The 13,536-nt window shown below is 39.5% G+C and overlaps 2 protein-coding genes and 1 long non-coding RNA gene across 5 annotated transcripts; 2 read left to right on the top strand and 1 right to left on the bottom strand.

Moving 5' to 3' along the window:
* The first annotated feature begins 162 nt into the window (after positions 1 to 162).
* LOC146693631 (uncharacterized) lies at positions 163 to 3,250 on the top strand. The gene is made up of 3 exons (XR_014923816.1): positions 163 to 532; positions 654 to 762; positions 2,872 to 3,250. It is a non-coding gene; the product is annotated as an uncharacterized LOC146693631 (long non-coding RNA).
* Positions 3,251 to 3,277: 27 nt separating this feature from the next.
* LOC146693630 (TOG array regulator of axonemal microtubules protein 2-like) lies at positions 3,278 to 13,025 on the bottom strand. Of its 2 annotated transcripts, XM_085478639.1 has the most exons (10): positions 12,965 to 13,025; positions 9,579 to 9,706; positions 9,416 to 9,481; positions 8,017 to 8,060; positions 7,205 to 7,598; positions 7,014 to 7,119; positions 6,641 to 6,880; positions 6,380 to 6,538; positions 6,125 to 6,263; positions 3,278 to 6,043 (listed from the first exon to the last, which is right to left on the bottom strand). In XM_085478639.1, the coding sequence occupies exons 5-7, from the start codon at positions 7,552 to 7,554 to the stop codon at positions 6,788 to 6,790; spliced, it is 549 nt and encodes a 182-aa protein (XP_085334765.1). In that variant the 5' UTR covers positions 7,555 to 7,598; positions 8,017 to 8,060; positions 9,416 to 9,481; positions 9,579 to 9,706; positions 12,965 to 13,025; the 3' UTR covers positions 3,278 to 6,043; positions 6,125 to 6,263; positions 6,380 to 6,538; positions 6,641 to 6,787. The 2 variants fall into 2 exon arrangements, with proteins under 2 accessions (XP_085334765.1, XP_085334766.1); XM_085478640.1 differs by lacking the exons at positions 7,014 to 7,119; positions 7,205 to 7,598; positions 8,017 to 8,060; ... (1 more) ...; positions 9,579 to 9,706; positions 12,965 to 13,025 and having other exon boundaries at positions 6,641 to 6,930.
* On the top strand, positions 9,234 to 13,530 carry LOC146693629 (uncharacterized). Of its 2 annotated transcripts, XM_085478616.1 has the most exons (5): positions 9,234 to 9,275; positions 9,612 to 9,726; positions 9,848 to 10,007; positions 12,710 to 13,364; positions 13,476 to 13,530. In XM_085478616.1, exons 2-4 carry the CDS (start codon positions 9,664 to 9,666, stop codon positions 13,318 to 13,320), a joined length of 834 nt encoding a protein of 277 aa, XP_085334742.1. In that variant the 5' UTR covers positions 9,234 to 9,275; positions 9,612 to 9,663; the 3' UTR covers positions 13,321 to 13,364; positions 13,476 to 13,530. The 2 variants fall into 2 exon arrangements, with proteins under 2 accessions (XP_085334742.1, XP_085334743.1); XM_085478617.1 differs by lacking the exons at positions 9,234 to 9,275; positions 9,612 to 9,726; positions 9,848 to 10,007 and adding an exon at positions 11,712 to 11,957.
* The last annotated feature ends 6 nt before the right edge of the window (positions 13,531 to 13,536 follow it).

Here is a 13,536-nt window from a genome sequence, read left to right as displayed (position 1 = left end):
TATAAAATGAAGTCAAACTAAACGTAGGCCTGCCTCACAGCCTGAGAATAAACATCTGCATATCAGAAGCTAAAACACTGGTGGTAATCACACTCCTAACCTCCCACTGAGCTGCACCAGCGTCTGATATTATCCAGAAACCACACAGCAGCAGAAATTATTTTCCTCATCAGTTGTTGTAAAAACATGTCAGCACATTATTTTAGAGCATTTATGACATCACAGTTTGGGATTTCATCAGGAAGAGCATCCAGTGTAATAATCTGCCAAATCAAATATGCAGAGCTGCCCACCTTGGTGACCCCGTGTGACAAAGAAGTACACAAACATATGTAATATTACTGGTTGTAGAAAGTAAAATGTGTGTTCTGTCTGTTTTATTTGATTGATTTTGATTTGGGGAATTAGACCAGCAGTGAAGTGTGGGCCACCATTCTGGCTCTGATCTGGCTTCATGGTTTCAAGATGGATGCAAAGGACGAGTGGGAGCTTCTGGCTATGAAGGCTGCCTCGTGGCTCTGTGCTCACAATGGTACTAGCAATGATTGTAACAGATAAAATAACAGCTTTAAAAAACTGTTTCATTCTACAGCTTTTCTCCCACAATCATTATTTTAATATCTGTGTTGTGTTTTTATCACCGTGTGTGTCAGAGTGTGTGGATGCTGGAAATGTCCTGCTGGGTTGCAGCGTGAAGAAAGAAGCTCTGGGACTCTGAGAGTTTTCTTAAAGTAGCTTCATCTTCAGAGTGAACAGAAGCAGGTCTGCTTACTCCACACTGCCTTTGATACAGAGCTGTTTTATATCATTGTTGTGTTTTCTACGGCACAAAAGTTAGGCGCACACAAATTTTATAATAATTTATATAATATAATGTGTTTTTCTGGATACACTGTGCTTTTTCAGCATTCAAAGATTGATGACACCGTGTCAGAGCACTGGCTATGAATTTCAGAAGGATCAGGCCTTAACTTAACAGAAAAGTTATCAATAGTAATTTTCTTATTACACTTCTGTCGTGCCTAGGCTGCTCACTAGGGCTGGGTATCATCACTGATTTCTATAATCCCTTCGATTCCAGTTCTCAAAGTCTCAATTCGATTCAACTTAGCCTCAGACAGTCAGAAATATTATAATTCTGATCATTTATCAGTACTGACTTCATCAGAATTGTGAACATCACAGCAGATGCCTTTGTGTGAAAGTAACTGAGAATAAAACACAGAAAAACATGAAGGAGATTTTCCTGGTCTGGCTTTTTATAGCAGATAACCTTAAAAATATTCTACAATTTTCTGCATATAAAGTTTAAATTTCTTCAGTATTCAACAACAGAAAAAATAGGCTTTCTTGTCCGAGGTCATTTAAGTGAAAAAAAGAAAAAGAAAAGAATATGACAGCAGCGCTGTAAACAACGGTAGACTGGTGGGTAATAAGCGAATGAATAATACAGGAAACAGAGATTGGAGACGGGAAACTGTTCTTGAAGTACAGAGAGAGAGAGAGCTAGCTGTGCATGGAGTGTGATTTTAATAGTCGTGGAAGCAAAACAGCAAAATTCATGATGACATTGATCAAATGTGAAGCGCAGTTTGCTGCTTCTTTTGCTGCTTCTTTTGCTGCTGGCTCGATGAATTTTGGTTGAAAGAGACAAAACCTGCAGCTCAGAATCAGCGCAAAAAGATGTAATCACAGACCGGACGCATCAGAATCGCTGAGCTCCGACAGCGTGTCCGTCTAAGGCCGTCGGGTGAGAAAGCCGAGAAAGACAAAGCTGATTCTGATGCGTCGGGTCCGCTCTGTGTTTACGTCTTTGTGTGGAATCCGTGTACCTGCTCTCATTTGCTGTTTGGTTGTTGTTGAAATGGTTTTGTGAGCTTTAATCTGAGAATCTGGCGTTTCTGGCAAAACACAGTTATATTTAAAAGTCATTCAGGATTTAATGAATTGATATCGCTTTATTCAAGCTACTCACCTCCCATTTCCACCTGCACTTTCATCTGGACCACGGCGAATCAGAGAGGTCCCGCCCCTTACTATCTCTGATTGGTTTAGTCCACGATAGGGGCAAAATGTGTGTCTGTTGTTGACCACAGGGAAGGTTGCAGATTTTTTTTTTTTTTTTTTGCTACCCGAACAGTTGGTCGCACAGGTGCAACCAAATATTTCTTTTTAGTCGCACCACTGAAAAATTTGGTCGTATTTGCGACCAAATTGGTCGCACTCTAGAGCCCTGCTTGAACATCTTAAGACAGCACATAGTCTTCATTCATGTTCGCTTATTCATGACTGTAGTTAGAGTTACATCTGAATTTACAAAAACTGCCTGTTTTGTAGTGATTGAAATAATAATTAGCATAAAAAGTTATGAAATCTATGTTTGGTTTTTTATTTCTTTGTTGTAACAATTTTGGAAATAAATTGTATATTGGCGTAAAAGTATCAATATATTTGAGGTTTGAGCAGCAAAGTTGAGTACCAGGGTTTTGCTCCTGAATAACTTCCTAAGTCTTCTCTGCCAATGCCAAATAGCTTTCTGGGTGCTGCGCTGCACTGTCAGAGCACACCTCCTTATCTAAGGTTTTCTGTGTTTCTTATTCTCTTTAAAAGTTCTGCTGAGGGCCTCCTATACTCGAAGTCTAAGAGCCAACTCTGTTCTTTGGCTCGACTTTCTTCCATAATCTTTTCACTTTTGTGAGAAATAAAACACAATTTAAGAACAGATTGTCATAAAAAGAAATGGCATCAATAACTACACCAAGGACATTCAAAACAAATTTTAAACTTGGCTTAAAGACCATAAGTCTGATCTGAAAATGTCGACCAACTTCAACATTTAGATTGTGACACTAACTTGTCTCTCTTCCACAGTGTGTTTCCTTTGTCCTGCTCCGCTCTCCCTTAACCAGTTGTGGCAAATGGCTGCCCCTTCCTGAGCCTTGATCTCCCAGAGCTTTCTTCCTGTTAAAAGGGAGTTTTTATTTCCCACTGTTGCCAGGTACTTGCTCAAAGAGGATCATTCAATTGTTGGGTTTTTTTTTTTCTGTATTACTTAGTGTATTTACCTTACAATATAAAGCACCTTGAAGTGACTGTTGTGTTGATTTGGCGCTATATAATTAAAACTGAATTACATCTCTGAAGAAATGTTTCATGCATGTTTTGTTGCCTTTTTAAAGTGATGGGGGAATAATTGTAATGGGCTAATAAAAAGGGACAGACGTGCTCTGTGTAAAGATCAACCCTTTGACCATCATTCACTGCATCATTAATTGCTTTAACTTATAGTCCATAATGCTGTAAAAACAAAAGAAGGAAAAGCTGAGTCATTTTCACATTTTTATTGAGGTTTGAATTCAGCAAGTCTGTTGCTGATCTCAGTAAATGTAACAGGATGTCTCCGAAAATTTACAGTTGTGGATAAAACAGGGTGATGTGTTATTGTCAGGTTTGAGTGAATAACAGGACCCAAATGCAGGACTTCCTGAGAAGCCACAGGCAGTTTATTTACTTCACTTACTATTTATATCAGTTTGGCCAGCAGTCACGTATAGGTTCAAACAAAATGGCACGAGGCTGCAAAAATATTTATCATCTAGTAATCTTTATTAATGAAAGCATGAGTGTACCCACCAAAACACACCAAAGAACCCAACCCCTGTAACAGCAACTGGCTTCTTTTTATTCTCTATCATTCAGGTGAGCATCTGGAATAGCCCAAGTCTGGGGGAAGCAAACCAAACGAGGAACAAAACATCCACATATGCAAACATCAAACCACAATATAACACATGGAAGACATTTATATTTTGTACAAAGTCCTATGAATAATTCAATATGTATATGCTTCAGTCAATTGCATATAAATTAGAAACACCAAGAGTGAAACTTCCCCAACCTGGCACATTGGTTTACTCCAGGAGCTCATAGACAAGTAACAAAATCTGTTGTTGTGCTTCACCTTTGCTCCCAGTGTGTCCTGCCCATTATTAACCAAGCTCTCCCTCTGTTACACTGGAGTCCTTGCCAGTGTTTCTCACCCACGTTCATGTGATTAAGATTCCTGTAACAAACGAAACTTTGTATTCCCGTGAAAATATCTTTTTTTATTGAGTCTGCTTTTGGCTAAAGGCCAACGTATCGACCTTCCTTGGGACAGAAAATAATCTGTGTCTTAGTCTTAATACTCGTCAACAACACACACAAAACAAAAATGAGCATTTAAATTTAAATGACATAAATAACACTGAATATAAACAGTCTGGTTTTCTAATATTGAAATGAAAGAAATTCTATTTTTTAAATTTAATCATTTTGAATTTTTAACAGCACTGCCAAACTCTGATTCCTTCTTTAATAAACCTGGAGAGTCACTTACCTCTGTGTCAGTACTTACCAAAATATTGCCTCTTGCCCCTCTGACAGATGACCTCGCCTGAGAAAAAACAAAAAACAAACCTTAAAATGGCTGCAACTGCTGTGCTCCCTAAATTAGTACAAATAGGGGGAAAGGAGAGTAGGCATGTTAAATATTACAGTTAGATTTTCTTAAACTTTCACTCTTAGAAAGCATTCTGTTTTAAAGCGAGCACTTTAAAGACATGATGTTTGTGCAGGTCTCCACTCCTTCCTCCTCATGTTATCCAGCCACTGGTTCAGTCTTGCTGCTCCATCATAACCTTTAGTAAAACGAGAGGCTCAGAAGCAACAAGAGTATTGTGTGAAAAGAGATCTGAATAAACAAAGAGTGGCAGACCCCCGGCTGTGTTGTGTTCTTGCTATTAGCAACTTTATGGTGATTCAGAACATACAGAACATACAGAACATACAGATCCTTTTTTATAGATGATGTTTGCTGAGTATTCATGCATGCATCATCCATTAATGTTTGGGAGGAGGGGCTGATTGACTTTGTCAGGACTGTTTTTCCCAATAAGCCACCACTATTAAACTTTGACGAGCCTTATGGCCAACTCAACCCATCAGATCTTTGATGTGTTAAAGCCAAAAACCTGCTACAAGACACAATCGAGAGGACTGATGAGAAAAGAAAGTGAACTGGATTTTCTTCAAATTTAAAGAGCACCGTTAGCTTTAGCTCATTTAGCTTTGTTAGTGAGCATACATGTAGCTTACAAATAAGTAAATTGAATTAAGGGAGGGAAGAATCAACTTGAAGGCTGAACTCCAGGAAAAACTAGGAAGCTTGAAAGGGAAACAGCAGTTACTTTGGCTGCTGCCACAGCCGCTCCTTAAATACCTGGTCTTGCTGACACACTTAATTATCAAGCTGGTGCCTACATGAAGGTGAGAACTTCACTCCCAACCACTGAATAGACAAGATTGTATCCACACGACGGCTTTATTGATCCCTTTGCAGAGGTTTGAAATTTCTTAAAATAAATCTCAGAAAATCGGTTTGGTTTCGATGTTTAAATTATTTTTCCACAACAACAAACAGAAGCATCGATGTGAGCATCGGTCCAAAGAAAAACAATACAAAGATATTATTAGTAGCTAACATATTGCACTTTGGGCTACTGACTAGATAGCCACTAATTACGCGAGGAAATACAAGAATAACTGAATGCAATTTGATTTATTGAATTTGTTTATTGAAAATGACTTGAAGAAAGACGAGAACATTTGTTGTCGTTTAAAGTTTTCTTTATTTTGTGCCAAATTGGTGCCAAATCAATAAATGAGCAGTAGAAGCTACCGTTCACAGATGGAAAATGTAAAACACTCACTTGCCACTCTATTAAGAACATGTTGCTTTTTGGTCAATGTGACGGACCAAAAAGCAACAAAGTTATTGTACCCAATTGATCCCTATGAGCGACCGTGGAGAGGAAAAACTCCCTTTTAACAGGAAGAAACCTCTGGCAGAACCAGGCTCAGGGAGGGCGGCCATCTGCTTCGACCGGTTGGTGGATAAGTGAGTGTTTTTTGTGCATTTTAAATATTTAATTACTGTGAATGTTATATTAAATATTTAAATGACATATATACTTACCTGAAGCAGACGTGATGTGGGAAATTTCTGAAAATACCACACAGAAATGAGCAGCCTTCAAAGTGGTTTATTAATTTGAAGGCTGCTCATGTATGCTGTGTGGCTTACCTGTGTCTGTTATTTCTGAAATACGTCTCTGAGTCTTCTTTCCACCTCCCAGCGGGATTTATCCGAGACGCTTTCTTCCCACATCTTTCTGAATTTCCTCTGTTTGACCAGGTCTTTTAGGATGGCCTTTCCATGAGCTCTGCAGAGAGAAGCATTTTTAATCAGCACATTAGTTTCTAAGTAAATGCAGAGAATTTATCAAAAGAAAGTCAAAATAGAAATATCAGCCTATAATTGTTAAAAGTTCACACTGACCTGACTTCAGAGGAAGCATCCTGACACAGTTCACTGACAGCCAACAGGAAGCATTTGGTGAAAATCCGTCCTGCAGACAGAACTTTCTCTGCTTCCATGAATTTATTGATTATAAGGAGCCCCAGTGCGGCACCAGCTCTCACGAGAACGCTCTTATGTCTGAGGAAGGAAACACAGACAAATCCACTCAGTGTGTTTGATTTTCACCTGATCTGATTGTGATGCTGGGGTCACAGATACTCTTCACAGGTGTGAACTTACTTCAAACCCATAGTCACCAGGCTGTTTAGAAAGCGACTCGGGCTGCAACCGTGAACCAGAGCGGTCAGAGCTTCCTTGGCATGCTGCTGAATGAGCATATTGGCATTTGCCCTTACAAACACCTGGAGTAAACTCTCACAGGTCCATTCAGCTTCTTTGTCCATCCTCTCTCTGAGGTGTACACACAAATATATTACGGTGTCCAGTGCCGCACAGGACACAAGAGCGATTGTTTTTAATCTAAAGAATCAGAGGAAATTTCAGCAGTTAGAAATCAAACTTGTTACAAAGATGCATGAGACAGGGCACGCTTGCAAACATGGACAGAAGAGGGTGGCATAAAGACAGATGTAGAGAAAAACAGCTGGTATACCTCTTGTGTCACCCCCAAGCAAACTCTACGGAGGTTTAACTCCAACTCCTCTTGGTGATGCCGCACCAGGGTGCGGATGTATCGCAACCCCTCTTTCTTTTTCTTCCTGTAGGAACATCAAATAGTTTTAAAACTCACATCCTCACATTAAATTGAAAATAATTAATGATAACAGTAGAAAATCATTTTACCAGTCGTCCTGACTCAGCAAGCTGAGGCTCAGCTGGAGAGTCTCTGAAGGATCAGAGACTGGCTGAAGCTCCTCCCCTAACTTTTCGTCAATTGACAGGAGGTACCCCATGATAAGCCCTTTAAAGTCCACCTCTGGAGGGTGTCTAACAACCCTTCGAGGTTTCCTTTGTTCTGGAGCTGGAGTTTGAGGAGGAGCTGGAGCTGGAGGAGGAGCTGGAGTTCGAGCAGGGGCTGGAGCTCCAGGAGGAGCTGGAGCTCGGGAAGGAATTAGCCTCCAACGAGCTGCAATAGTTTGGGGCAGAGAGGCATCCACATTTTTTAAAATTGTTTGCTCCAATGCCTCAAACATATGTTGGGCTGTCACCAGCCTCACAACACCAGCAACTTCTTTGTCTGCACAGATTAGATCATGAAATATTTATTACTCACATTTCTGTTTGTTTGCAGCTGAAAATGAACAAGACTAAAGTGCACTTTAAAGGGGAGAGCAAACCATGTATGTCTATAAGTGTTTTTATTTAATTACATTTTTCAAGTTTTCAATTCATCATAATCAGTCTTAATTAACCATTTACCAAAATTTGTATTCAAATAAAACCAAATCACAGGCTGGATAAAAAGTGAAGCTGAAATGTCAAACTTTTGACCTCTATAGATATTTTACCATGGCAACACCTTAACATTCAATGTGTTTTAGCAATGTGTAAACTCTGGTTGGAGGGTTTATCTCTCACACAACAGCTGATTAAAAGTCTGAAGAGTTTAAATGTCTGACATTCTGACTCATCATTACGTCGATTTAAGAACTGACCTGTTTCTCTGTAGCTTTTTAACCTCACTGGAATCTGACTTCTCCTGTGAGGACGAGAAGATGATGTGGTATGTGACTTTTGTTGCCATGATGCCAGGTCTCTCTTGGAAATGAGATTTTTAATCTCAATGAGATTTTTTTTACCTGGATAAATAAAGGATTAATAAAAAAAGAGTGTCTTTCTCTCCATCTTCAAGCTGGCCAAACGTCATGACTTTATATCAGTAAATGGTTTTAACTAATTAAGAAAATGTTATGTGGAGTTTCCCTTATTTTTTCCAAAAAGTTAGATCATAAAGAGGTTTATAATTACTTAACACTCACTAACTCGCGCTGACATAAAATCTTATATCACTTTAAAGGTTTGTTTAAAAAAGAGAGAGGCAAAAATGATGTTTTCCTCATTATACTGATATTTGTCATTATACCATCCATAGATCATAAAAGTCAAGAGCATATTTACAAAAACAAACATATTCCTTTTCTGTCACTTTTTATGGTTTTAAACTAAAATAGCTGTAAAATAGTTTTGGTTGTCCAGTGATGTTTCTTCTGTCTCCTCTCCTCGTCCAATCCATAAAGTAGAGTCCAACTGCTCCCTGGACCCTCTGCAGTACCTCAACACTGATCAAACCCAGGCCACGGTAGGTAGAGTGCTGATGTGTCTGCTGTGTGTGGTTGTTACTTGTTGCTGAGGAATAAATATGAATGTGTTTGTGGTGTGCAGGTCAAGCTGGCTGCAGGACACAAGTTTGACAGAGATGTTGAACTGCTGATTTATTACAAAGACGCCCACCAGCCCACTGCTGTGGTGGAGGCAGGACAGGCCTCTGCTGAGCCGGGTGAGTGAAAAATAAGTGAAGTCATTAGTTTGCAAATAAAAATTCAAGATCCCAGTTCTTCAACCTGGAATTTAATTGTATTGGAATATATTGGAAACTGTAAACTTGACATTTTTCTGTCCTTTTCATGTCTCTGATGTGTTCAATGGCTTCATGTGGAGAGTTTGTGTTGGTAGTGAATCAATCTGAAAATATGAGTAATACTCGCACCAGCAGTGCCAGAGTATTCATAAAGTGGTGTTAGAGTTACAAAATATTTCCTCAAATCTTTCCTCAAATCGTTCCTCTCACACAGTGGCCTCACCATCTTTTCCCTCTTCCCTTCAGGACAGTCCTCTGCTCCTGTTGAAGAGTTTACCAATGGGCTGCTATTCAAACATTTTACAGTTTGGGGTCTCGTTGTGAACACATCTTCCCGTGAGTTGTATTCATGTGATCTCAGTGACTTAAAGTGATATCACTGTAAAACACCATGTTGCCTTTGGATGCTTCTGCAAAACTCCAGGTTATGTTTGATTTACTTGCTAAAACAGATTACTGAAAGCATACTTGTATACCTGCCAAAGAGTTGAGCTTTTGCTTGTGTAGATGAAAAAACTCTCCTCTTTTGCTGTTTGTCTTTACTGATGGAGAGGTGGGGAACACCAAAGAAGTGATTGAGAATTCAGGTTCTCACAGGTAAAACAACAAAAAGATGATGACATGTGCTGCGTACCAAACCTGTGTGTCTTAAAAACAGCTGTTGTATTGCAGGTGTTTCTCTTTTGGGATTGGGGAAGGGGCCAGCTCTGCTCTCATCAATGGGATGGCCAAGGAAGGAGGAGGTCACGCTCAGTTCATCACAGGGACTGACAGGATGCAACCAAAAGTAAGACAATGAGTCATAACAATTATCATGAAAAGGCAAGATGATATTATTATTTGAACAGAAGACATAAATTCCAAAAACATAAATGTATATTTTTTCAGGGTTTTTCATTATTTTTCAGGTGATGCAGTCGCTGCAGTTTGCTCTGCAGCTGACTGTGGTCGACATCTCAGTCATATTGGATTTACCAAAGGAAGTGTCTGTCACTGTCCTCTCTCCACTAATCACAACACTTTTCCAGGGTCAGAGGTCACTGATTTATGCCGAGCTCACTAGGACAGGTAGGAGCAGCCTCTCATGTTGTTGGCAAACTAGATCAATCTGCTGGGACATCTGATTTTAGGACAATCACTTGCTTTTCCAAAGGACACTGACAACCAGACATTAGATGCCACAGCCCTGGCCCACGGTACATGAATCACAATGTGTTACTTCAGAGGTGTGATGTTTTCAGGGGTTTTTTTTTCTGCGCTGCAGAAAATTGTAAAACTACTGTGAACTTGGTGGATCTGTCCAGATCTTTGACTGGAAACTATTTCTATGAATGAGTGGTTTAAAATGTGTAAGTGAAAAGCTGCCATATTTCAGGTCCCAAAGTCAAACGAACACTGAGGGATCACTGAGAGCTAAAAACGGTCTAACTTCTTTCATCTTTAATAAAATGATCAGCGTTGCTGTTTTACCGGGTTTAACAATTAAGTTTAACATCCAGGCATCCATGAAAACAGAGTTTATTCAATTTAACTGAGTTAGAGTTTTGCAGTAAGTTAGCTCGCTAGTTTCCACCTAAACATGATCATCATAAGCAGTGTTACCAATTCATACACTGGTTTATCATCTAGACTTTTTGTCTCATGCAGCACCATGATCAGGTCCAGTTTTTATTTCATCTTTGATTTTTCAGCTGCTGTGCCTGAGCAGCCTCCCAGAGACCCTTTGTTGCAGTTAGTCTTCCTCCAGAAGCCATCTGGCTGCTTGATCCAGCTCTGGCTGCTGCACCGGGAAAGAGCAGTGAGGAGGTGGATTGATAAATGAAATTCATAACAAAAATTCATAATGGACTTTTTCCATTTAGGAATAATAAAAATTTCTTTTTAATTGCTATTAACTGACAGTCAGATAACCAGCTTTTAAAAACATATTCATAAACACTTTGCAGTCAACAAAATTTGCACAGAGGTTATAGATGAAATAAAAAGTATCACGTGTTTTCTAGGTGTGTTTATGACTCTGTTATTGTACATATTCTGTGTTATACATCATAATCATTCCAGTCTCTCTCTTTTTTTTTTTACTGTTTTAATCTTTATAAAACTCTTATTTATTTATTTATTTTTGTGATTTCTGCTGCCCTATTGGTCTGGTCTCTCTTGAAAATCTGAAAATGTGATATTCATAATAAAAGGATTTAAAAGTTTACTGCCAAAAAATTATTAAACTTCATAACAGAAATGTGCTAACTGGGTTGAAATAGATTGAAACTGTTATGAGATTGCTTCAGGGAGCAGACATGACACCGTCTTTTAGGTTTCGTCATCACTTTGTATTATGCGCACAACACCACCCTCCTCTGGCTTCCACGTGAACTGCACCTTAAACATCAACTGTTTACAAATGTCATGACACAAACAAACGTTTCAATACCGTAAATCACTTTTTGGACTGCGATCACTTTTTGGCACAACATCGGCTCTGATAACATTTAAAGCGCATTGAAAAACTATTCTTTAATGCTAAAAATCCATTATCAATTGTAATTATTTATTTATTTATTTAAATTTCAGATATCGATCTTCATTTTTGTAAACTGGTGAATTAATGATTTTTTTAAAGAATTAAAACGACAAAGTTTGGCAACATATTTTTTATAAAGGATGAATAAAACAGTAAAACAAAATGAGAAATATACATATTTTTGAAAAAGCTATGATAATTAGACGAACTTTATTTTAAATAAATAAAATTGATTTTCGGTGCCACTGGGAGTCATGGTGATGATGACGTGTTTGAGTGCAGGTATAAAAGCAGGAGGCAAAATTGGAATTCGGGTTTCACGTTTGAGCGCAAACAGGAGCTTTTTCCCACTAGTGCTGTGAAAACTCGGATTTTTCAAACTACAGCCAACGTTTGAAAATCTTCAAGAAGGATTTGCAAAATGACTTCTACAAACTTCAGTCGCGAGATGCACCTGCTCTCCCTTTTCATTGACGAGGTGATAGATCAATGCTATGGTGAGTGCAGCAGGCTAATATGTCAGAGTGCTAGCAAACAAATACAACTTAGATTTTTGTCTTTTATTGTTTGGAAGTAGGACTTCATGAGTGTTAACGTTTAGGATGAGATGTTTCATACTTGAGTAACATCAATTTTAACATGTGCCAGTACACTATAAAGATGGCGCCATGTTTTTTTTTAAATTGCTGGAAAAAAAAACCAATTGAATGCACGCGCCCTGGAAACGACGTAAAGCGTTGGAGGACGTTGACGTCAGCGCGCGGCCGTTTTTGCATGTAGAGGGTTTGAGTTGACATGTTTGGGCTGCTGGCGCTGAGTTATACCTGAAAGTTTCATAGATTGTGAATTTTATAAAGCTGGAGAATGGAGTTTTAAAAGTTCACAGAGTCGCTGGATGAGTTTGAGATTGAAACAGTGTGTGCCTGCAATGAGGTGGTGGAAGGTTTCTCACCTAAATGTAGCTGCTTTATTCTCAAAATATCGGTGCTCAACTAATATGAAGATATTGCTCCTTAATGTGAATGCGTATTAAAACCTCAGTGAAAGTCCATGCAGCCTTACACCGCATGAAAACTTTTACCAAAAAAGGTGAAGGCTTTCATAAACAATGAGTTCTGCTGGGAGCTTCTTACTGTTTGTGTGTGGAAGAGCTTATGATGATGTAAAGCCATGTCTGGACAATTTAAATTCAGGCTTTAATTTGTGTGATCACATGATTAACGTACACGCATGCTTTGCTTTCTCGTAGCTGAGCTGGTGAGTCCAATCACTGCTCCTCAGATGGTCGTCATTAACTTGAGGAACCGTGAACTGAGCAGCAGCCAACTGGACTCCATGTCCCACCTGGTCCTCACTCTTTACCATAACCTGGTGACGGGGTCCAAGGACTTTCCTTACATACCTTTTAAAGGATTGTTCCACCGGGACCAGGTGACGACACCATTTGTCCATGTGAGGCAGAGCCAGAGAGAGAACACCACTCCTTCTCCTCCTACGGACTCACCAGCTGGCATGATGCTGCCGCCTGCGGGCTCCAGCTCTCATCCACGCTTCCTGACTCCAGTTCTTCCAGAGAAAGCGGATCTTGCTGTGCTGAAGGCAGATCGGAGGAACTGTGTCGGCACCTTGACTGTCGACGGCCTCCTCGTCACCAGAGTCATCTCCACTGTTTACCGAACAGAGGACACTGAGATGACGAACCGCTGGAGAATAACAGACTACAGCGCGGACGGCAGAGTTCTCACTTCGGTGCTCTGCCGTTTTCTAAATATGTCGGCAAAGCGTGCTAAGAGGAAGGCTCCGGAGGAAGAGAGCAGCATCCGGAGCCCGACTCCAGCAAGGAAGCGCTTGAGATTATAATATACAGTGAAGCATGTCGAACGTCAGCAAGCCTGAACAAAGTGGTAAGTAGTAAATAGTGCTTAAGGTTGTTTCTAAAATAATGTCCTAAAATATTTGAAAATCGTCGAGGTTTTAACTTCTATTCTTTCTTTTCTGCCTCTTGTTTCTAAAAGTCAGGAAAAAGAGTCACGCTGCGAAGAAACTCCACACAGAAGATTTTCCCTCAGTAAAATG

The sequence above is a fragment of the Copadichromis virginalis genome, linkage group LG14 (genome assembly GCF_057382275.1).
Source record: "Copadichromis virginalis isolate Kocher_CV1m ecotype Utaka linkage group LG14, C_Virginalis_male_GT1.1, whole genome shotgun sequence".
Taxonomy (NCBI): Eukaryota; Metazoa; Chordata; class Actinopteri; order Cichliformes; family Cichlidae; genus Copadichromis; species Copadichromis virginalis.
This window is presented reverse-complemented; position numbering and strand designations above follow the sequence as displayed.

What these genes read in the sequence shown, in the direction of transcription:
- LOC146693630 (XM_085478639.1), bottom strand. Translation starts at nt 7,554, where the DNA reads ATGTTTGAGGCATTGGAGCAAACAATTTTAAAAAATGTGGATGCCTCT. An exon ending in TTGCTGAGTCAGGACGACTG is followed by an intron (nt 7,120 to 7,204) that starts GTAAAATGATTT and finishes ATGTTCCTACAG; the next exon opens with GAAGAAAAAGAAAGAGGGGT. An exon ending in GCTTGGGGGTGACACAAGAG is followed by an intron (nt 6,881 to 7,013) that starts GTATACCAGCTG and finishes CTGATTCTTTAG; the next exon opens with ATTAAAAACAATCGCTCTTG.
- LOC146693629 (XM_085478616.1), top strand. Translation starts at nt 9,664, where the DNA reads ATGGCCAAGGAAGGAGGAGGTCACGCTCAGTTCATCACAGGGACTGAC. An exon ending in CTGACAGGATGCAACCAAAA is followed by an intron (nt 9,727 to 9,847) that starts GTAAGACAATGA and finishes ATTATTTTTCAG; the next exon opens with GTGATGCAGTCGCTGCAGTT. An exon ending in TGCCGAGCTCACTAGGACAG is followed by an intron (nt 10,008 to 12,709) that starts GTAGGAGCAGCC and finishes GCTTTCTCGTAG; the next exon opens with CTGAGCTGGTGAGTCCAATC.